The 23419-nt window shown below is 45.9% G+C and overlaps 1 protein-coding gene across 2 annotated transcripts in view; it reads right to left on the reverse strand.

Moving 5' to 3' along the window:
- Positions 1-23419, reverse strand: part of Adcy9 (adenylate cyclase 9) — a 130207-nt gene that overhangs the window by 102424 nt on the left and 4364 nt on the right. Inside the window, exon 2 of one of the 2 annotated variants that reach the window (XM_051181316.1) lies at positions 9855-11593. In XM_051181316.1, the coding sequence (XP_051037273.1) occupies positions 9855-11550 (1696 nt within the window). In that variant the 5' untranslated portion in view covers positions 11551-11593. Of the gene's footprint in view, positions 1-9854; positions 11594-23419 lie in introns of those variants that run through there. The other variant, XM_051181317.1, reaches the window with a different exon arrangement.

A 23419-nucleotide genomic window follows, 5' to 3' on the forward strand; every position in this document is an offset into this window, starting at 1 on the left:
CTAAGTGAACTAGCACTTCATTGTCCTCAGTTCCTAACCGTGTGCTTTCCTACCCCACAGCCCAGGCTGCTGCTGTTTCTGCCTTCTGGGATAGGAACACACCAGACCAGAAGCTGATGCTCTGGTGCCCAAGGCCTCCTTTCACATGCCAGGCCATATCCTGACTGGCTCTCCCTTCCGCCCATTTTAGTTCCTGTCAAGCCCCTATCTTCTGTGTTGAAGATTTAACTCAGGAGTGGATACTGCTCCATATCAGACATACTTCACCTACACAGAACAAACTGGAAGGCCAGAGAAGGCAACAGGCTTTGCTGGGAACGGCTGGGTAGTTCATTGAATAGAAGCTGCAAGTGGGTGATTGATTGGGTTTGGGTTCCAAGATTTGCTAAGCACTCAACCGTGTCTACAATGTAGAATGCACGAAGCTGTAGTAATATTTCCTCCACTAAACAGGAGCAAGATGGAAGATGAAGACTAGTACCCAAGGTTGCCCTGTGACCTACACACACACACACACACACACACACACACACACACACACACACACACACACAGGGGGGGGCTGGGTGAAGTTTACTTTTTAAACAACTGTATTCACTTCACATTTTCTCTGAGACATTTAAAAAACAGTTCTTAAACTTTCAAAGGCAAGTGGGAGTCCCTTAGCGCTTGTGGGGCAGTAGGGACACTGATTCCAGGACCTCTATGAAAAACAGTGCCCATTCATAATTACTCCAATCCTTTAGATAAAAAAGCACAGCATTTGCACATAATATATGCATATCCTACTAGTTGGCCCTAGATTACTTACAATACCTAATATGATGTAAGTGATATGTAAATAGGGATTGTCCTAGACTGTTTGGGGAATACAGACAAGAAAGAAAAGACTGTCCATATTCAGTACAATTACAATTTTTTCTGAATATTTTTTTATCTGGGGTCACTGAATCCACAGATGTGCAACCCAGGAGAAAGAGGGCTGAGAGTGACCACTGGGTGGCTGTAATGTCAGTAGTGCTTAACCTGTGAAAAGCCCTTATCTCAGGACACTGCGGTAGAGTGGAAAAAACCATCCACAAATAAGCAAGTCAAACAATGTCTGAGGAAAACAAGAGTACCCAGAACTCCTTCCCAGGAGGCACTGTTCAGAACAAGGGTCCTAGGAAGACAACTACTGATGTTGCCCTCTGGAACCTTCCACAGCTGTACTGAGTATATTCCTCAGCCTAGTGTAGGGATTTTCTTTTTGCTGTTCTTTGCTGCTATTTATCTATATTCACACACATGTCCTTCAGTAGACCTCAGTGGGAAGATATTGTAAAAATAAATGCCACATTGCTTCATAATCGCCAATTGCAAAAATACAAACTAGAGCTTTCCAAGAGCTTGGGGATGCAAGTGGCTTTCTTTTGTGGTTTACTTCTTCATGTAAACATGCATATGCTATTAATTTCTTTTCAAAACAGGATAGGGTAAACTTTAGCTGTCACTCTGAATAAACATGCCAGAAAAACTGAATTAATGTGATTTCAATACCTATAATTTCTCTTCTACTTAAAAATGATACTGTAAAGAAAATCTACAGTAAGACACTGGGGTTGGAAAAAAGGATATGGCAGCCAAGCTTTGGGAACACCTGTGTACTTAAGATGATACAAAGAGGGTATCAGAATGGTGTAATGGGGGCTAGAGAGGTGGCTCAGCAGTTAAGGGGGCTTGTTCTTCAAGAGGACCTGAAGTTCTATTTAGCGCCTATGCCAGTTGACTTACAACTGCCTAAAATTCCAGTACCAGGGGATTAATACCGCTTCTGGATTCCACAGGCAACTGAACTCACATGCACATATGTTCACATAGGCACATATGCATACTCATAATTAAAAATATTTCAGCTGGGTAGTGGTGGTGCACGCCTTTAATCCCAGCACTTGGGAGGCAGAGACAGGTGGATCTCTGTGAGTTCAAGGCCAGCCTGGTCTACAGAGAAAGTTTCAGGACAGGTTCCAAAACTACAGAGAAACCCTATTTTGAAAAACCAAAACAACAACAACAAAATTTTTTACTTAAAAAATAAACCAAAAGCTAAGAATCTCTTTTAAGAAAACCAATTTGAAACAGGGCTAGCGAGATGGCTCAGTGGGTAAAAGCACTTGTTGTATAAGCCCGAGGACCTGGGTTCAAACCCTGGATCCCATGTCAAAAGAAAAGAACCAGTTCTCAGAAGATTTCCTCTGACCTCCACATTCCACGTGTGCACTATGGTGGTATGCACACACGTGTACATGTGCACACACATACACACTCATACACATACACACATATGCACGCACACACATGCTTGCATGCAGGGGGAGCATGGGAGGAGGAAGGGAATAATTAAAATAAAATAAAAATTTTTAAAAAAGGAAGAAATGAGGCCAATGAAATGAAAATCCTTTATATGTGTGTCACAGTGATATGACTTCACAGCAGCTGGGGGCAGGGACAGCGTGTGGAACTGCTGTGTGAACTGGAAAGGGGTAGTGAGAGATAAAGCTGCTCAGACACTGCTCGTAGACCTGGTCTCTGATGAGAGCTACTGTGTGCTAAGTCCTTCCTAAGCACTTGACATGTACTTAACATTTAATCCCTACAACTCATGAGGTGGGTACTGGTACTTTCTGATACATTCCTTTGGATCTAAGTACTGGATTAACTACTTACTGACTCTTTCTGGCTGCTTGAACATTACAAATTACTGAATGTCTCCCTACTTCACTTTCCTTACTTACAAAATGGAGATAACAAAAGTTCCTACTGCGTTCCTACTGCGCAGCCTTATTTATACCATACAATTGTCAAGTTTGGTGCATAGTTGTGTGGCCATGTGACTAGTCATTCCTCACATCCACCTCATGTGCTTCAGGAGAGACTGCAGTCTGTCCATACCTCACCAATGGTAGGAACTCATTCAATATTTAGTGAATAAATAAAAAAGCTTACAGTAGAATAACAGCTTTCGCTTAAACTTCAGCCATATCTCCAGGCTCGCAAAGCTGAGGCATTTCCCCATAATTCCTCAATTATCTAGGGCCACATCATTGTAAGTACCTCAAAGCTGTAGGGACTTGAAGCTGCCCAAAAACAATACTGCTAAGCTCCCAGGGGTTTCCATCTAGGGAGAAGCCAAGCTCAGCAGCTACAGTGTAACCAGAGCAAGCTATCAAGGGTTTGCAGTTTGGACACTTGCCCTTTTTAATTCAAGAAACTGACACAGTCACAGTCCCTGGTGTGTTCTGGGTTTCAGTGCTCACCAGACAGAGCATGGCAAAGGAGAAGAGCCCTTCTGTGAGGACAAAATATAACTTGCCCCAGAAGGGTAGAGTTGGCTCTTAGTGACCAAATGGCCATTGCCACTATGCAAACAAGTCACTATTCTAATCAATGCTCCTCTTGAACCACCTCATCTGATGCTCAGCTCCTGAGAGAGAACCTTTGTCAGAGGATCTCTGCTCCCTGTGCACTGTTGAGCCCCTGGGCAGCTTGTCTGGGTCCTGCAGTAAAGAAACACTGAACAGAGAACATAATCCAAATGAATCAGAAGCCAACCACCTACCCACTACATCACACTGCACAAGAGTAAGTACACTAAACAACTGCAAGACAACACCGGCTTTCTCACAGAGGAGTTGTAAGGAAAAGCAAAATTCTGAACCAGAAAATGCAGTTTATTTCACATCTAAGACGATGTCTATTTGTGCACTACATACAAAGCACTATCTTTTTTGCTGTTGTTTGTTTTTATTTCTTTGTGTGAAAGGGTTTATCTAATTCAGGCTGCCCTCAAACTCACTATGTACCTGAAGATGACCCTGAACTTCTGGTCCTGCTGCCACCTTCTGCTTGCTGAGACTACAGGATGCACCACCACACCTAGTTTTACAAAGAGCTGGGGATCAAACCCATTAAGCATGCACAGTAGACAAACACAGCTAGCAGTGATCGTTTAAAAAAAAAAAAAATCACACAGCAGGGCATTTGTGAGTGCAAAACTATTTTCATGAAGACATAAAGACCTTATTTGTATCATAGTGTTACAACAGCTAATCCCACATGCCACTCAAGGCAATGGGACCAAACTGTACTGTCATGGCACCCTTAACCACCCCACTGCTTGCAGAGAAAATCAGTTTCACTGAAGAATGTCCTTGATGAAGCAGTAAAAATTAATGACTATTAAATCTCAACCTTGAGCATGTGTCTTTTTAATAGTCTGTGTGATAAAATGGGAAACATGCCTCCAGCAATATGCCACACAACAAGGTCCCGTGGCTGTCAGGAGAGCCACTATGCTGCTAGGTGCTTCAACTCATGCAACATCATCTGTATTTGACCTATAGAACTACAAACAAGCCTGAGTACTGGCAGGCTATTCTTGAAAAAAATAGCAAAATGAGTCTGTCGGTTCAAGGAAATCAACATTGTTTGCTGTTGATGAAAGTTCAAACTCGGAAATGAAAATGGGAATTTTAGGAAGCATATACCAGCAACTGTCAAGTTAGCATCTTCCCTGTGTTTACAGATATACTGTCTTGATGCCAGGACTTAGAATGGCCAATGGGTGTTACTATAAAGTCACACCTGAAGAGAAAATTCATTTAAAAATCTAGTGAAACATTCTGTGATAGCATACAAAAGAAACCGATAATAAGGCCTTGGGTTCCATGTTGTCCCTAAGCTTTAAGAAACTCCTATTTGAGGCCAGGTGATGGTGGTACACACTTTTAATCCCAGCACTAGGGAGGCAGAGGAAGGCAGAAGCCAGCCTGGTCTACAGAGTAAGTTCCAGAGCAGCCAGAGCTACACAGAAAAACTCTGTCTCGAAAAGCACCCCAAAAGAAAAGGAACTCCTATTTGTTAGTGTTGGCATGAATTCAAAGAAAATAACCACAAAAAAATCTCAATAAAATGCTCCTTTGCTTCCCAAGGACTCATCTGTGCTATGTGTCCTTCACTATCCAAGACCAGAATGCAAACTGAGGCAGTTAAAGACAACCCAGCAGGCACACTCAAAAAAGGCTACAATCATGGATTTCCACTATACAGAGTCTATAATTTTTCAAATTAACTTTTGATTAGCACAGACATTAAACTGACTTGCACAACAGATTTCCTCTTCTCACTAATTCTTTATCTGAAAACAGTTACTTTTTATGTTTGCACTTTTATTAAAATTTTATCTTAATGTGATGGTGTCATACATTTATTATTTTGAAACAAGTTTAAAATATTTAACTTTCTCTATTTTAGTCTCTAATATGGGAAAAGAAAAATCCATAGATAAATAGTAACTTCAATAATTTAGGAGTGTAGAGGGGTCCTGAGACCAAAAGCTTTGGGGCTCAGGGAAAGTCTCATAAGCCTGATTGTCCCAGGCCTAGTATTTTATTCACCTTGTTCTCAAATCTGTCCTGTTCCTAGGAGAAAGCTGACATCCTCATCTATTCCAAAGGACTGAGACTGTCCACTCAAATCAGTACAGAGGGTACTGGACACTCAAGAATACAACACTATGACCAGTACAGTAACAGTCTGGTTTCCAAAAGCAGGAAAGTTCAAGTCCAGTTCCTTCACAAATTCTGAGTCAAGTTGAGGCACGGGGCAGCTTGTTTGAGCACAGGGTGCCAGATTCATCAGAACAATATGATCTCAGCTTTCCCCAGTAGTCCCTGGGGAAGCCCGCTCCCTCCCCTGGCCCACCCCTCCCTTTGTGCAAGAAAGGCATCAATGAGACAAGGATCCCCTGTGATGCTCAGCTCCTTCCCTTTGGTTCTGGGTAACTGGTAGACCCAGCCAGTTTTGAGTTCACACGTCAGTTCCTTCCCACTTCAAAACACACATCCCGCTATAAAATCCCTCCCAGCAATGCTGGTTCCTGTTAGGAAGGTCTTTAAATGTCTCAAATGCAAACTGCATATGAATGTCAAAGTCCCATCAGTGGCCAATAACTTCTTGCCACCACCAGAAAAGCAGTCATGCAGATGAATGATGAATGAGCAGACAAGTACATCAAAATCCCAGCAGAAACACAAAAACCACCCTCATCAACCAGCAGGCTTGCACCCAGAAGCCAGATGTTAAAAAAGTCAGCATGGCTTTCTTTTTCCAGGATTAAGAAAACAAGTGATATTGGCCAGTCAGCAGAAACATGATTGTCATTTAAGTTTCCCACTTTCTTAGTGATTCTACCCTAAAAGATTACCTTCTTCTGTATTCCACCTGGAATTCAGCAAACCTCATTCTTAATTCCCTTGCCAAAAGTTAATTGACCCAAAAGCTTATCTTGAGAATTAACAGCTGTATGCAACTTACTTGAAGCCACGTAATTTGGTCCCAAAGGCCCTGAAAAGGTTGTCATAGGAAAGGTCAGGCATGGCGGTACATGCTTGCAATCCTACCACTTGGGAGGTTGAGGCAGAAGGACTGCAAGTTTGAGGCCAGCCCAGGTTATAAGCTCAAGGAGAACCTATGCTACATAGCAAGACCTCCCTGCATACACTGGACCACTGCCCCATCACTGGCTGTTGTCATCTTTGCCAGCTGTGAGGCCACAGTTTCTGCTTCATCTTATCTAAGCCACTTGCTTGCTGAGAGACTGCGTCTCAGCACATACGGGAGACCCTACCCAAGGATGCAGACAGAGGTTGAGTGTCTCACCCAGGTGCTCACAGCTAAATCTTGGCTGTGGAAAATGTCCTTATCTGTATGTCTAATGGTGCAATGGCAACCAGAAATTCTTTCTGCAAAGGTTAAGCCTACCCACATGAGGAGGAAAAGGCAGCTGGGGACACTTTCTTCTAAGTTTCACTTTCTGCCTCTACAGCTCTTCATCTCCCACAGGAAAACCCAACACAGTGGATAACCATCCTTACAGAAGGGCCAGGATCCCTCCACTCTGAGGTTTATCTCAACACTACAGCAGGACCACTCTTCCTGTAGCTCAAATTTAGCTCCTTCTCCTTAGTTTTACAATTGCTGTTACTCTGTGGATCATTTCCAAAAATCTTGGGTTTCCCTATTACCTCCACTAGTGAAACTCCCCTGTTTTATTCAAAACCCAGGTCCATAAGATGAGAATGGGATTTTTAAAAAGCCATTTTGTACCCTGCAGTAGCCCCAGAACCTAGAACTGGGCACAGCACAGAATCTGATGAGTGGGGTCAGGGTTTTCAGACACATTCATAGTCTTCAGCCAGATCCCTCTCCCTCCATTCTCACCACACTGCAATGGCATCTCAACCCTTCCTCACTCAAGACACTCTTCTGCTCAGTTCCAGAAACATAAAAGGCTCTCTTCCCTTCAAACCATGACACCCAGGCATGCCCCATCCCAGCCTCTGATAAGGCCTGGCTTGGGGTGCCATCCAGTTATTGTATGCTGCTCAACTGCAGACTCTCCACTGACACCGAAGTTACCTTCCCTAAAGCCACCACCCTTTCCCCAATCTAGGAACTGCTCAAACAGCACATTAATCCCCAGGCTCACAGCTTTCCAGGCTACAATCCCTAGAATCACTGAACAGCAGCGCCTGGCCTTTTACTAAGTCCTATTAGGGGGTCCTTCCCACTGAGAATTTAGGTCAAATCCAAACTACTTAGGTCACAGTTGCTGGGAGGTCTAACAGGAGGTCAGTAGGGGGTCCTGTTGAGCTGGGTCCAAAGCACAATCCCACTGAGAAACACATGGACAGTTTCTGCCCATGCTGTCTGCTCTGTGCTCAGTGTTCTTCCTTTGCCCACCTGTAGAGAGCTGCCCTTGGTCAGGACTCAGGCAGTATGTGCCTCACTCTAAAACTCTGCAACAACTTTGCCAACCAGGAGCTTGCCAAGGTCAGGGACTGTCATGGTCCATACTTGTATCCACACTGTCAGACATACATAGGAATGTTGTGATCAGGAAAAGATAGAAAGAGGGATGGGGACAAAGAGGAAAAGAGAGGGAGATGTAAGTGTGATGAAATAATGGATCACCATTCCACTCAGACTCATTAGGGAGAAGTAGCTCCGAACCATGCTGCCACACTCCTGAATAAAAAGGCTCAGTTTCAAAAAGGGTCGGAGATTTGGGCAGATGTGTGCATTCGCTAGAGTCCTGTCCACATGGTTTTCAAAATGAGCAGGGAAAAGCAAAAAAAAAATCTTGAGAAAATGGTTCAGGGGGAAATGCTAAGTTAAAAATTCAGTAACAGTTCACCTAAGTCTTCCCTTTATTTTTTTTCCTTCCCTTGTCCATTTACAAACTTTAAGTATATAATGCACATTTATTTTTAAGTTAAATTTACTAAATGTATACTATTTGAAACTTAAAACTTCATTAAATCCCTCTAGTTTTCCTTTTGTATTTTTTTTTTGAGGGGGTTTCTTTGAGACCCTGGATCTATGAATTAAAAAATAAAAATAACAAATAAATTAACAAACACTGATATTTCCAAAAATTTAATGACTTTGAAACTTCTAAATACACTTAACAGCTACACCTATTTTTATTTATAAAGTCACACAAAGTAATTGAAGTTCAAAGAGTCACACCAAGTACACCTTACCAAGCTGCATCCACTGCCCTTTACCCAGCACATTGTCCTTACATACACTGCAGTACAATTTAGCACCACAGTCTGGAACTGTGCCACAACCCCTGCAGCCATCAGTCCTGAAGATGCCAAAATGTCAAGGAGGACTTATATCCCAAAGCAGGTGCCATGGTCCTAATTGGAAAGACCCCCAACAGTGCTATGAAGCAGATAGCCCAGACTAGTACAACTCAGCCACTCTCTGATTTAAACCATCACTTCTCCTCCCATGCTTCTCTCTCCTGGGGCTTTTAATTGTGTAATTATGTGGCATTTGGGCACCACAAAACACAATACAGCTTTAATGTAGCTTTTCAAAACCAATATTAATTCTCAACATACTTGTAAAATAAATATTCCCTCAATCCTAAAGATTTATAGTAAAACATGGGAACATTTTTAAATTTCAGGGAATGGAGCATATAAGTGTAGCAGATTACTGAGAATCCTTGTTTTTAGTCTTATTAATTTCTACACCCATTTCCCAGATCTCAAAGACTTTTGTCTCATATAAAAATATGAAAATAAAGTAAAAAGATGCAGCCAGCAAACACAGCAAGAGCAGCAAGGATCCTGAGACTAAGGACAAGTGGCTAGAGGCAAATCTGAGGCAGTAAGGGAGACATAAGAACTCCACTTTCAAACCACCTGGTCCTGAATCTGGATTGACTATATAAAGCAAGACAGGTACCATGGTAGCAAAGCACTGACTGATTCAGGCCAAAGACAGTGTGTACTGACAAGTATATATGTCTAATTTTCCAGTGTCTTACAGAATAGTCAACTTCCTATCCCTATTTTTGACCATAAGCAAAGCAAGGCTGGGAGAGGAAAACGAACTTGGGGTTCAACATTTTGTCAAATGAGACGGGGGAAACATCTGATGGGATTTAAAGGCAACTTCTTTAAGTGCTAAAAAGTTCCAACTTTCAAAGGGCTCCAACACCCTCTTACTCACTGGGCTTTCCACCAGAATTTCAGAGACATCAACAGCCAACTGACAGGGTGTGAGTTTTCAAAGTTCTCCTTCCTTCTAAGGTCTCATGTAGGTCAGCACTGTCTGGTGTCCCTGCCTGCAGTATGACCAGGTCTGCAACATCTGACTCATTAGAAAACAGGCATACTGATTTCCCCCAGTCAGGTGTGCATGACAGCCAACTGCCTCCAGACCTTTTCAGTTACTGTTATTACTACTAAATGCAAACAGAATGGGGGAGGGAGGTGATGGAGAAATGCACATACCTTTCAACTGGTCAGCGACCACACTCTGGCCAAGGCGTTCGATAACTCTCCCATCTTCCATTTCATACCTGTCGTCTAGGTATTTTGCAGTGGCCTCAGATATGTGAACTTTGCCAGCTACTCCCAGCTGCTCCATGAGATTAGCCAAGTTCACATCATTGGACCACACATCAAATTTAAACCTCCTCATGCCCAGGATGCCACATAAGACAGTCCCCGTGTGAACCCCAACACGCATGTTCACCATCTCTTTCTTCTCCTGGCAGAACTGTTCGATGGCTTTTATCATGCCTAAGCCCATTTCAATGCAGCAGTAGGCATGGTCTGCCCTGGGCTCCGGACACCCCGCCACACAATAATAACAGTCTCCCAGAGTGCTGATCTTCTCGCACTTGGTCTCCTCACACAACCGGTCAAAGCGACCAAACAAATCATTGAGGAGACCTACCAAGGCATGAGCGGATTTGTTGGCACTCATCTTGGTGAAGCCCACGATGTCTGCAAATAAAATACTGACCTCTTCGATCTGCTGCATCTTAAAAGGGCGGAACGCTATAGGCGCTTTCTGTATGGAGGACTTCTTCTTCCTGTTCTTGGGACTGGAGGTGGTGTGCCTCTTGACTGAGTTCTCGCTCTCCTCATCCCCTTGTTTCATTAAGTCATCAGCTATGATTCTTGGCATCACAGAATGAATCATCCTCTCTTTGAGGGCTTTTTCTACTTCCAGATCTTTGCCGTGCATGATGGATTGTCCCACCTTAAGGAAGGTGCTCCTGGACCTTACCTGGGACATGACAAACAGATGGATCCCGATGGCATGAACGCACACGTGCAGCAGGGCTCTGCTCAGCAGCTCCCAGTGCATTGCCCCAGGTCCCAGGGAGGGGAAGCAGTCTTCATTTCGGAAATGATAGCCGAAGGTCTCAAAGAGGACAGAATAGGCCACCCCCAAAAACAAGCTCAGGTACAGAGGTAAGTGCATGACCGTGTAGAGCAAAAAGAGCACTTCAATGCACATGGAGAAGCGCCCCACTTGAGATAAGCAAGTGTCCGCCGCCGCCTTGGCTATGAGAGTTTGATTGGAGCTGTCAACACGTCCTGACAGAGGTGTCCAAACCTGAAACTGTGCAGCCAGGGTCAAAGCGAACACCAGCAGGGTGAGAGCCAGTGAGGTCCACGCATAATGCCGGGCGTACAGCTTGGTAAAAGTAAACAGGAAAAAGCCCCCACACACCACCAGGAAGCCCAGGGCCGGGACCACCATGACAATCACTTTGGATCTCGAGTGGACAGCGAAGTAGATGCTCCAGAGAAGGCAGGCGAAGCCCACATAGAAGAGTGCGTACCGGAAGCGGCGCTGGGTCTGAGGAAAGCAGCGCTCCAGACAGGCCTCCTCCAGGTTCACGGAGTCGAATTTGGGGTCCCACCACCGGCTGGAAGCCCTCTCGAACAGCTGGGGCAGTTTCTTCTGCCTGCGCAGGCGACCCCCACCGCCCATCCGCCGAGGAAGTCCCCCGGAGTCTCCCGAGCTGCTACAGCTGGACGAGATGCTGTACTTGCAGTGCTTCGGGTGGGTGTTGGAGGACAGCTGCTTAGGGTTGATCTTGACCCTCACGCTGTTGCTGTCTCCGCTCGAGTCGCAGCTCACCTCGGTGCTATGGTGATGCAGCAGCTGCTGGTGGGGTGAGGAAGCCATGTTGCTGAGTTCTTGGAACCTTTCCCGGCCGGGTCAGGGGTACCTGAGGGCAAAACCAGCAGAATTAGAGCGGCCTTACTATACACACTCCCGGAGGGCCACGCGACCTGTGCTTGTCGCGAGTGCGAGCTCTGGCGAGCTACTTGGGAAGGCACCATGTGCTCACAAAAACTGCCCATAAAGGCGAATAAAAGCGCCAAGGCGAACCAGAGCCGCTCGGGCCGTACCTGGTGCTCCCGGGGTTCCCGTGCCGCGGCGGCGCTGAGTCTTGGGTCCCGGGCGCGCTGCGCTGCGCTTCCCCTAGGGCGCCGTCGCCGGCTGGTGGCCTCTCTACCCGCGCGCCTCCAACTGCGGCTCCAGAGGGAAGTTCAGACCTTGAGCGCTCCGGGCACCGGGAGCGGCTTTTGCAAAAACAACTCAGCCGGAGGCGAGCAGCGCTTCATCCTGCCGCAGAGGCGCCCGGTGCGTCAAAGCGCGCGGGCCGACCTGCGGCTCCTGCCGCGTCCTGTCCCCGCGCCTCTGAGCACCAGCGGGCTACCCTGGCCCGCGCCCCAGCCCGCGAGCTTGCGGAGCCCGAGGGGCCCCCGTGTGAGCGGCCTGCTGCCCGCAGCCGAACGCGCCGCACCTCCGCCCAGGGCCGAGCTCGGGGTACTGCGCGGGCCCCTCCGAGGACCCGGTGCGGCTGCCGCAGAGCGACTCCCGCGACGCCGGCCGGCCCGCACGCCGGTCGCCTGCGCGCCGCGCCCACGCCCCAGGGGCCCTGAGCTACAGATGCCGCTGCGGCTGCGCCCGCCGCCAGCCCTCCCGCAGCCGCTGCCTCATGTCGGAAGAGCAGCCGCCGCAGCCGCCGCCGCCGCCGCCGCCGCCACCATCTCCGGCCCCCTCCCCCTCCCGCTGTCACTGACAGACGCGCGCCCGCGCCGCCCCTCTCCCCGCCGCAGCGCGCACGCGCGGCCCGCGCACGCCACCGCCGGGTCCGGGCTACGCGCACAGGCAGCGCGCCGCCCCGCCTAGGAACGCGCACCGGGCTCGGGGCTGCAGCGGGGCGGGGCGGACGCGCTCTGGGCTCCGCCCTCCGCCCCGGGCCGCTCGGCGCCTGGGCTGCCTGCTCTGGGCACTCGGCTTTTGCCTCCTTTAGAGGCCTTGGGTGCCTCCGACTGCTTATCCCGCAGCTCGGTCTCCAGGTCGGCACAGGAAGCATCTGAGCCCAGTTTACCTTTTGGATACATCCAAGTTTTCAGCCACTGGCTTTGCCTGATTGTGGCTCCCCTTCTGCCGGCAGTGAATGTGTGTTCCCAGTGGCGCTAGGCCCCTCTGAACTTGGGGAGGCTGGGATGGGGATGGAGATGACCATTGCCAGCCAAGTGCCTCTGGTGGCCTCTAAAGTGTAGTGCCACTGAGAACCAAGCCCTGAGGAAGTTTATCTTCCTATCCCTGAACACCTCTCATCCTCCTTATGAACAACTGTTTTTTCCCTCTCCACAAGGGAAACTAAAAGAAGCCAGCTTCCCACGACCAAGTTCTTCACTGATCTGTGTAAACTCTGCCCCGAATAAACACAATCCTATATTCCCTGGACCACACACATTACAGCGCTTTCCTATCAGTCAAGGGGACTTTTCTTTCCCTCCCCGACCTCCCAGGCCTATCCCAGGAGTCCACACCAGTTTCCCTGTGAAAATAGGAAAGTAATATATGGACCAACTATACAATGGAATATTATTTGACTATAAAAATTGATGAAGTACACTTGCCAACCTCTGAAACATGCTGAGTGAAACAAAGCAAACACAAGAGGCCACATGTGTTGCTGAATTAATGTGAAATGTCCAGAACATGCAAAGCCACTGGTGGATGCCAGCAGTTGTATGATGAACTGGATACTTTCTACATTTCCAAGACTGTGCTTTTCTTTGAGTGGTAAAGAAGTCTGGACCTAGTGGGGACACAACCCCCTGAATTGAATTCCATAGTAGTTATATGCTATGTATACTAGTGCCCTTGAATTACTTTAATGATAAGTTAAAACTGCATAAATGATACATTTTATGTTGTATGTACTGCAAATAAACAAATAGGATTGTTTTAAGTAAATGTGTAGTTGCTGATATGTACAAGCCCAAAATGCAAAATCCCCTCCTACTTATGAGAAAATGTCTGAGAAAGGAACTCAATCTAAGACATAACCCACAACAAAATTGTCCAGTGCTCTTCAACAGTGCCAGGGTCACAAAACACAGAGCCAAAGGCATTGTCTCAAGTTAGGAGTGGTTACTAAAGAGAAAAGTAGGACAGGGAAAGACAGAAGGCAGCTGGTGAGGTATGCAGTTTATTCAATAGCATTCTGCTGTCCTATGGTTACCTAAGACATTAACATTAGGGGAAGCTGGATGTAGGTTATGAGAGAACCCCCTAGTATTTTTACAACGTTTTTCTATCTCTAAAATTATTTTACAACAAAGCTAAAGATAAAAATGAATGCTTATTGAGCATCAGCTAAATGCCTTGTGTATCTGAGGTTTGGAAAACTCCAGTGCATGGCAAAAACTAGCAGCAATACTGGGCAGCTAACACTGATCTGAGTGTTGACGTGTCAGAGATCAATGGACACTTTCCATTGTAACCTATTTGTTCTTGACCCACAACCCCCTATTGTTGTCTCTCATTTAGAGACATGAGATCGGGACTAGACAGTAACATGCCTAAATTCTCACAAAAGGCAATAATAAGTTCATATTTAAAAACCAAGCCTCAGACTTTGGAAGCCATGATACTCTTGAACCTCACTGTGACCCAGGTTAATCATTGCCTATCTCATCTCTCAACCCACCCTGGTGAGGCATCCTTGACGACAGGTTCAACGTGTCCATTTTCTCTCTTAGTGCATTGCTGCCCTCGCTTCCTGATCACCTTGAACCAGTGGTTCTCAACCTGTGGGTGGAAGGACCCTTTCACAAGGGTCACCTAAAACTTCCGGAAAACACGGATATTTACATTATGATTCATAGCAGTAGCAACAAAATAATTGTATGGCTGGGGACCAGCACAACATGAGGAACTGTATTAAAGGGTTGCAGCATTAGGAAGGTTGAGAACCACTGCCTGGATTCTGCCATTCACCTGTCTGCACTTTTCCTTGCCTCCCACAAACCATTTTAAACCACCCACCACCTGTGGCAACTTTTGAAATCCTCAATTCACCTTGCCAGGTTGTTACACATGGGTAATGAGCACATTTGTGTCATTCCTTCTCCCTTATATGTTTCTGAAGCAGTGACACTTCATTCCCTGCTGCTGACACTTCTGTTGAAACCTATAAGCTGCCAGAGATGTCCTGACCTCCAGGATAGGGTGTGAACCATTCTGTAAGCCCTTGTGGACTGGGGATATGGCATCAGCACCGTGCACCAAGCCCTGGAGCACAGTAATGTGCCATCCAAATTTTTAATAAGCCATGGGAGGATGATTGGGTTATGAAGTCAAAATCAACTCTGCTCGGAGACAGACTGAATATAACAGAGAGTTCTACAGAAAATATTAATCATATTGTCATAATGTCAAAAACCAGAGGGACCCACAGAAGGGTCCGTCTTCTCCACCTCCACAAAATACAAAGACCTTCATACCCAGGATGTATGGGATAGATGTGACTTTCTCCAAAAGGCTCTCTCCATTCCAGATTCACTCTGAATGTTCCTTCTGACCCAGTATGAATCAAAATGTGTTTGCACAAACTCTGCAAACAATTACAGAGAGCCAGTCTCTAATTCTCACTTTCTCTCGTTTGCAAGTTTTCCTATTCAGGGCATCAGAAGTCACACAGAGGCTGGGAGATGGCTCAGTCAGTAAAATGCTTGCCATGCAAGCATGAGAGTGAACCCACATGAAGTGAGGGAGGGGACACAGCTATAATCCCAACACTGGGGAGGCAGAAGCAGAAAGATTCCTGGGGTTCACTAGACAGCTAGCCTTGACAAACTGATGAGTTCCAGGTTTAGTGAGAGACCCTGTCTCTACACTAAAAGTAGAGAGTGACTAAAGAAGAAACCTGACATCAACTTCTGGGCTCCACACACATGTAGCTACACACAGGCATACAGAGAGAGAGGGAGGGAGAGAGAGGGGGGGGCAGACACAGAGAGAGACAGTGTGCTGAGAGAAGCAGCTTGTTGATTTAGTTCTGGCCATTGTCCTCATGACAGATCCCGAATCTTAGCAGTACTCATGTTATTTTAGTGGCTAAGTGGGCAACAATCTTGGAGAAACAACCACTGGAAGATGAGATTCTCTTGCTTCTATTGAGTCCTGTCTAAGGCTGCAAATACAAGTTATGAGTACAACTGATGAGGGTGAGTTTCTAGGATCCTGCCATGCTTTTCCATCATTGACTTCCTGGTCAAGGTGGTGGCCATGAGTCTTGTATAGTTGCCTTCACATTGACAGGGCCAGTTTTTCCAGGGAAGTAAAGAAGATTGATTGCAGACCACCCAAATCTTTTGCAGGTTCCCTCATAGTCCAGGAGTATTCAAATTAGCTATGGATATCACCCAACAAGTCTTCAGTGAATTAATACATTATAAAGTAATTACTTTTGACTCCCTTATTTTTGTTTGTTTTTGTTGTTGTCTGGTTTTTAGTTTTTGGGTGTTTTTGTTTTTGTTTTGTTTTGTTTGTTTGTGTGTTTGTTTGAGACAGAGATTCTCTGTATAGCTTTGGAGCCTGTTCTAGAACTCACTCTGTAGACCAGGCTGGCCTCAAACTCACAGAGATCCTCCCGCCTCTGCCTCCCAAGTATGCTAGGACTAAAGGCATGTGCCACCACTGCCTGACTTGGTGTTATTATTATTACCAGTCTTTTGAGACAGGGTCCCTGGTAGCTCAGGATGGCCTTGAATTCGCCATGAAGCTTATGATTCTTAAATTTTTGCCTCTGCCTCCCAAGTGCTGGGAATCCAAGCATGTGTCGCTATAACCTGGACTCAGCTGTTTTTAATAAGTAGGATAAGTAACACCTTATATAATATCCATGAGTTTGCAGCTCCTCTCTACCTACACTTGAGGCTTTGCTCTGAACCCAAAACTTAAATTTGGGATGGGCATTTGCCATCTCCTAGAGCAGGGAAGACAAACCTCCTAGGTGGCTGCATTTTGAAATAAGGAGGAGCTGCTTGATTCTCATCACTCAGATTGTCACCTGGGCTCGCTCCTGATGGATGTTTGTTAAGCTCTTTTCATCCCATCCACGGCTGACAGTGACAAAGCAGAAAATGAATACAAGAAACTATAGGAGCTATGTAACATTTGGACAGTATCCTTAAAACTTTGTGTCCACAGAGAACTCAAGATTTGATTAGGCTTGGAAATAGAGTGGATGTGGAGTTGATATGTGCATGTGACAGGGCCTTCCTGTGCAGGTTGTCCTCAAATTTACAATCCTATCTACACCTTCTGAGTGTTGCTATCACATGCCACCAAGCCTGGCTTGGACATGGGGTCTTTGCACCTGTAATTAATGATTAAGTTATCCTGGATCAGGGTCATCTTAAATCCAAGTGTCCTTACAAGAAAAGTAGGGGAAAGGTCATGTAAGGATGGAAGCAGGGATAAAGTAATTACTGCCAGGAGCTACCAGAAGCAGAAGAGGCAAAGAAGAGCTTCCCCTACAACATTCAGAAGGCACGTGTTGCCAGGTATTATATTATAGTTCACACCTGCAATCCCAGTACTGGGAAGGCTAAGGCAGGAGGATTTCCCTGAGTCCCGGCAATTCAAGACTGCATCAACAAGACCCTATCTGAACAAACAAAATACACCACACAGACACACACACACACACAAAGGAGCATGCCCACTGGCACTCTGATTTCAGAATCCAGACCTCTAAAACTATAAGGGAATAAACTATTCTTGTTCTAAGCAACCTAAATTGTGGACAATTTATTATGGGATGGGAGCCTCAGATATCTAACACAAGCCATTTCACTTCAAACCACAAGAGCCTGAACTATAAAGAAGTGTTGTGTGACCCTTCTAACCAGAGTAGATAAAGGAGAGGTGGGTGGTAATCCCCCCACTTAACAGCAGATTAGAGCAGACCCTCAGCATTGTAAAAGCTCAAGGGCTTTGAAGTTCCCAAGAATATCACAGGGTATTGACTCCTTGGAGGCAAGACAAGGAGATTCTGCCCACTTTTTTCAGAAAAGCTCTGAAGGGCCCTGAACTGAAACTCCAGTTACACAATGCTGCACCCATTTTACAGGCAAAGATTTGGAGCTAAAAAAATAAAATTCTTTGCCTACACTATTGAGCTGCCAAGTATCTTGTAGATTGCTGGGTTGGTGCTGTGAGCTCCCGTGCAAGACTCTTGACCCTTGCTCTGGAACTTGCTGTTTTTCTCTCTTAAGTTCTCCCTGCCATTGTAAAGTTTCACCAGCTCCTCTTGGGTGTGCATTGGAGGTGGGGGCGGGTCTGTTTCCATCTGTGTGTCAGGTACTTGCTGGTTTCTTTCAGTCAGTCCTTACTCAGGAAAATTTTCTTGAATTGTGTCTTTGATGATTCCTCTGTTCTGTTTTCTCTTTCTGAAACTAGCTATAGTGATTACTCAGTTCTTTCTGCTTCCAAATGTTCCCACCCCCTTGTCAATATCTGCAGGTTCTTATCCTTGGATTAATCATATTTTTGAGAAAAAAAAAAAAAAAAACCTCTCCCATCCCCCTGCCACTCAGCTGTAAAGGGCAGATGGTGATCTTAATCTGCAACATCTAAACCTTTAGTTAGCAGCTGGAAAAGTGCCTGCCAAGCAGGCACGAAGACCCAAGTTCCACTCCAGTACCCACATGAGAAGCTGAGCAATGGTGTAGGTGTGTGTATGTGTGCCTGCAATCCCAACTTTGGGGAGACAGAAACAGGAAGATCCCTGTGGCATGGTCAGCCAGCCTAGACAGGCTGGTAGGTTCCAGGCTTAGTGAGGCAGCTTGCTTTAAAAATAAAGGTGCAGAGGGTGCAGGAGGACAGCTATCATTAACTTCTGGCATGCATGCACATAAATTCCATGTATGCAGACCAGTTCTTTGGAAGCACTTCAATCCTTATTTAGGACCATCATTTACAGAGGCTGCTACATCTACTATGATGCACCTGAATACCCCACTGTGATAGAAGCCTGAAGATTTGTTATTAAGATGCATATCTACATTGGGCACATGGTAATATAAAATAATCATTAACATTACTCAAATATATGTTCACAAGCCAGAAAAAAATATGAGTCAATGCCAACAAGCATTTTGAATACAGAATAACTCCAAGAGAAAGTACACAATGACATTCACAATAAGTGACATCTGAGATAATGGAAGTTTCTGGCTGCACACAACCATTTTAGTTCTCTCTGAAGATCTCTGCTATCCCAATGCATTCATTATGCTCTAATGTTCCGACAGGAATCTTACATGAGTCATGATAGAAAGCCAGCTTTGCCAGACATGGTGGTGCATGCCTGTAATCCCAGCACTAGGGAGGCTGGGCAAACAGAATCCAGGTCAGCCTAGGCTATAATAAGACCTTGTCTCAAAATAATTTCAACAACAAAACAACAAGCCATAGACAGGGAGATAGCTTGGTGGGTAACAGCATTTGCTGTGCAAGAATGAGGAACTGAGTTTGAATCCCCAGCATGCACATAAGAGCAGGGTGTGGCCATGCATGCCTGTAACCTCAACACTGAGGAACAGAGACAGGCAGATTCAGTTCAGTCTGAAAATTAACATGGAGAGCAATAGAGGACAATATCTGACATCGTCCTCCAGCCTGAACATGTAGTGTGCCTGCACAAATATATGTGCACACAGTTCTTTCAAGAGCACTGTTGCGGCAATGTAGAGGAGGCTGTGTGGAGTAAAGCCAGCCTTTCCATGAGAAATGAGCAGCAGAGGCCTACCTAAGACTCCAGGATGTTTCCAAGCCATTTTCTTGACCAGCTGAGAATTCTTTGTACCCACTTAACTGCTCTTGGGCTCTTGATGGCCATAAACTTATATTTTTCTGGGAACAATTATGTCATGTGAGACAGCATCTGTGAATTCACAACCACAGCTATAAGACAGCTAACTTGGGAGGAGCCAGCCGGTCTCCAGGCCTTGATTTCCATCCGGATCTATTTGATCACAGCAATGGGTAGATGTGTGTCTTCTCTAGCAATTTACAGTGCTGCTGAGAAAGACATACATCTGAGGAATATCACTGGGTCCTGCACTACAGAATCAGACAGGGTTGTCCTCCAGTACTCTGCATCACTCTGAAAAGAATCCTGTCTTCCCCAAATGGAGTGTATACCAGGAAGGAGTTGAGCAGATGGCTGGAGGTGGGGACTGAATGGTTTCACAGATCCTCCTGCACCAGCATTTCGTGACCATGTGTGGAGTGTATTAGCCAGAGCACCTAATACATCTATGCCCAGGGTCAAGTACAGAATCAATCCATAAGCTGGATATAGGTTCTCCAGGGGCCACTTTCCATCTTTCCTTCTTTGAATCCTGCGTCATTTATTTATTTATTTATTTACTTATTTATTTATTTAGCATAGGGCACCCATTTTCCCATTTGTAGAGAAACAACTACAACTAAAAAAGAAACCAAGAGACTCTAATAGACATTGGCAACTGCAAGTTTGAGATTCATTCTGCTTTCTCCAAGGACCCTGCTGCATCACAGGGTCTCTCTCCACAGGGACTGCACACTTGACCCAAGCTTCTTCTGGCCCAGCCCATGGCATCTTGGAAGTACGATGAGGGCTGAGTGAATTCCTTCCTACACTAAAACACTACGTAGAGCCTTCTGCTCAGCCCAGTCCAGGGAACCAGGGCTTGGAAGAGCCGTATACCCTGGTGCTCTTTGGGCATTAACTCTCCAATTAAAAACAAGAGATCTTCTTTTAAGCTATGTCTTTGACACTTTAGAAAATACCAGATTTTGTTTTGTAGCTTCATAAAAGAAGAAAATCTTGGTCTTTGGAATGGCACCTGATACCTAGAGTTTTTTCAGGAACCATCCACCACATCCTGCCACCATGAAGATAAATTCACCATAATTTAAGATTCAACTGAATTGGGCAATGGTGGCACACACCTTCAATCCCTGCACTCAGAGGAAGATATAGGGAGATCTCTGTGAGTTTGAAGCTATCTTGATCTACAAAGCTAGTTTCAGGACAGCCAAGGCTATAAAAAGAAACCCTGTCTCATAAACCAAAAAAAAAAAAAAAAAAAAAAAAAAAAAAAAAAAAAAAAAAAAAGAGAGAGAAATTCTGACACTACTACACTGATAAACCTTGAGGACATTATGCTAAGCAAAAGAATGAACATCTGTGCTTGTGCACACACACACGTATGTGTATGCATGGACAAACACACACACACACACACACACACACACACACACACACACTCCTCTTATGTGAGATACATACTCAGAGACAGAAAACATAATGGTGGTTGCCAAGGGCTGGGGAGGAGACAGCGAGTTACTTAACTGGTATAATTTCAGTTTTTGTTTTGTTTTTGATATTTCAAAACTGGCTTTATACTCATCGGAGTGTCACAGGAAGGCTCTAGGATGAGAGCTCGTTACATTTGTAAAGCTGTGGTGCCCTGAGAGACTAAAATGGGGAATCATGGGATGAGGTCTCTGGGCACCCTACCCCTACCACAGAACGAGGAAGTAGAGTACAGGGTGTCAGGACTATGTAGGGGCCAGTTCTCCTTTGCAGGAAGATGGTCTGGGAGAGAAATGAAGAGCAGCTCACACTGTGGCAGTGTGACTTCCCCAGCTGATAGGGGTAACCTGGGCCAGGCTCCTTCTTTATGTCCTGCAGGAATGCGGTGTGTTGCAGACCAGCTGGGCAGAATAACAGGCGAGGAGGGTGCCAACACCCTTGATGAGGACCAGCAGTGTACTCCCTTCATTGTGAAGCCCATCCATTGCCAGCAGATCACTGCAAGCAGCCAGCACAGTGCAGGTCAGTGCCCACTGCTGATGGAGTTCCAGGGGTCTTCCTCACCTTGCAGCCACATCAGGCTGCCATCAAGGATGGAAAACAGGCTCCTTGACAATGTGAAGCTACCACCAATTTGGGGTGCACCAATCCTCACAGCATTGACATTACCACTGAACCAGTGTCAAATTCCAATAGAAGCATCATGAGAGTCCTTGACAGACCGGAAGACTCCACTACCATGACTACCAGAGTGAAGGCTCCATTCACCACAATCATCCACAGTTCACCATAGACAAGGCTCACAAAGTTACTCCTCCATGGTTCTGGTGTCTGGCCTTGGCCTCATTTCAGAGATGGATGATGGTGACAGTTATACACAACAATGTGAACATAACATACTTAACACCACTCAGCCACCCACTTAAACATTACAGTGTTAAGATGGACTGGATCACATTACCTCCAAGTTCATCTGAATCTCAGCACTGAGGGTCTTTGAAGAGGTGAGGTCATTGGAGTGGCCCTAACCGAAAGGAGTGGCTTCATAAGAAGAAATTGGTCACAGATAGGGTTAGGGAAGATGTGAAGACACAGTGGGGAAAGATGGTGTTTGAAAGCTAGGATTACACAGAATCCACTTCCCTGACACCCCTAAGAAAGCAACTATGGTAGCGTATTTCTGTTGTTGTTTATGGTTTTCCAGAGAAGGAGGAGGGGAAGAATCATAGCCCAGAATATTCAGGGAATATTTTGGGAAACAACCACCTGCACACCTGGAAGGTGAAGGCCCCTCTATGACCATCACAAGCATTGCCCCAGGTCCCAGGGAGGGGAAGCAGTCTTCATTTCGGAAATGATAGCCTCTCCTTACTTCGCCCCTCTGTAACCAGGAATTTTGGGGAACAGGAATATCAAGTTCTTGAGATTCGTGGGAATGGCCCCAGAAAAACTGCTGTGGGAAGCTTGCTTTCTCATGTCCAGGGCAAACCCTCTTCTGTGTTCTAGCAGCCTGGAGCTGACCTGCAATTCACCATAAAGCCATTTAAGATTCAGGGTGCGTGTGGCTCCCTAGGCCTCTGAGCAGCTACAAGGCAGTGGCTGGTCATATTCTCCTTCTTGAAAACATTATGTGTAGCTTAACTGTGGCTCAATGTCCAGACATACACACATAGGGTACAGGAAGGGCTGGTGCCAAGGTGAGCTGGCTCTTAGACAAGGGTCTCTCCCGACAGCTGCTGTAAGAAGTCAGCTGATGATCGGAGTAGGAGAGACAGAGGGCGACAAATGAAGACTCCAGATGCGAAATTCTGTGCTGATGGACCTGGAGAGACGGCCCAGTGGTTAAGAGCACATGCTGCTTGCTCTTCCAGAGGACCTGGGTTTAAACTCCAGCAATCACATCAACAGATCACAACTGTCTGTAAATTTAACACCAGAAAAGCTGACATTTCTGGCCTCCACAGGCACCAGTACTCATGTTTACAGACACCGATGCAGAATGTACACTGTGGCATTTTGAATGTAATTGGCTCCCATAATCTCACAGGGAGTGGCATTATTAGGAGGTGTGGCTTTGTTGGGGTGGGTAAGGGTTGTTGGAGGAAATGTGTCACTGTGGGAGAGGGCTTTGAGGTTTCTTATGCTCAGGATACTGCCCAGTGTCTCAGCTGACTTCCTGTTTCCTGAAAGATGTAGCACTCTCTGCTCCAGCGCCATCTGCCTGCACGCCATGCTCCCCGCCATGATGATGATGGACTAAACCTCTGAAACTGTAAGCCAGCCCCCTCAATGAAATGTTTTCCTTATAAGTATTGCTGTGCTGGGGAACTTACATAGGACCAAACTAGGCCCCTGGATGCAGGTGACAGTGGATGG

This window comes from Phodopus roborovskii, unplaced genomic scaffold, assembly GCF_943737965.1.
Source record: "Phodopus roborovskii unplaced genomic scaffold, PHOROB, whole genome shotgun sequence".
Taxonomy (NCBI): domain Eukaryota; kingdom Metazoa; phylum Chordata; class Mammalia; order Rodentia; family Cricetidae; genus Phodopus; species Phodopus roborovskii.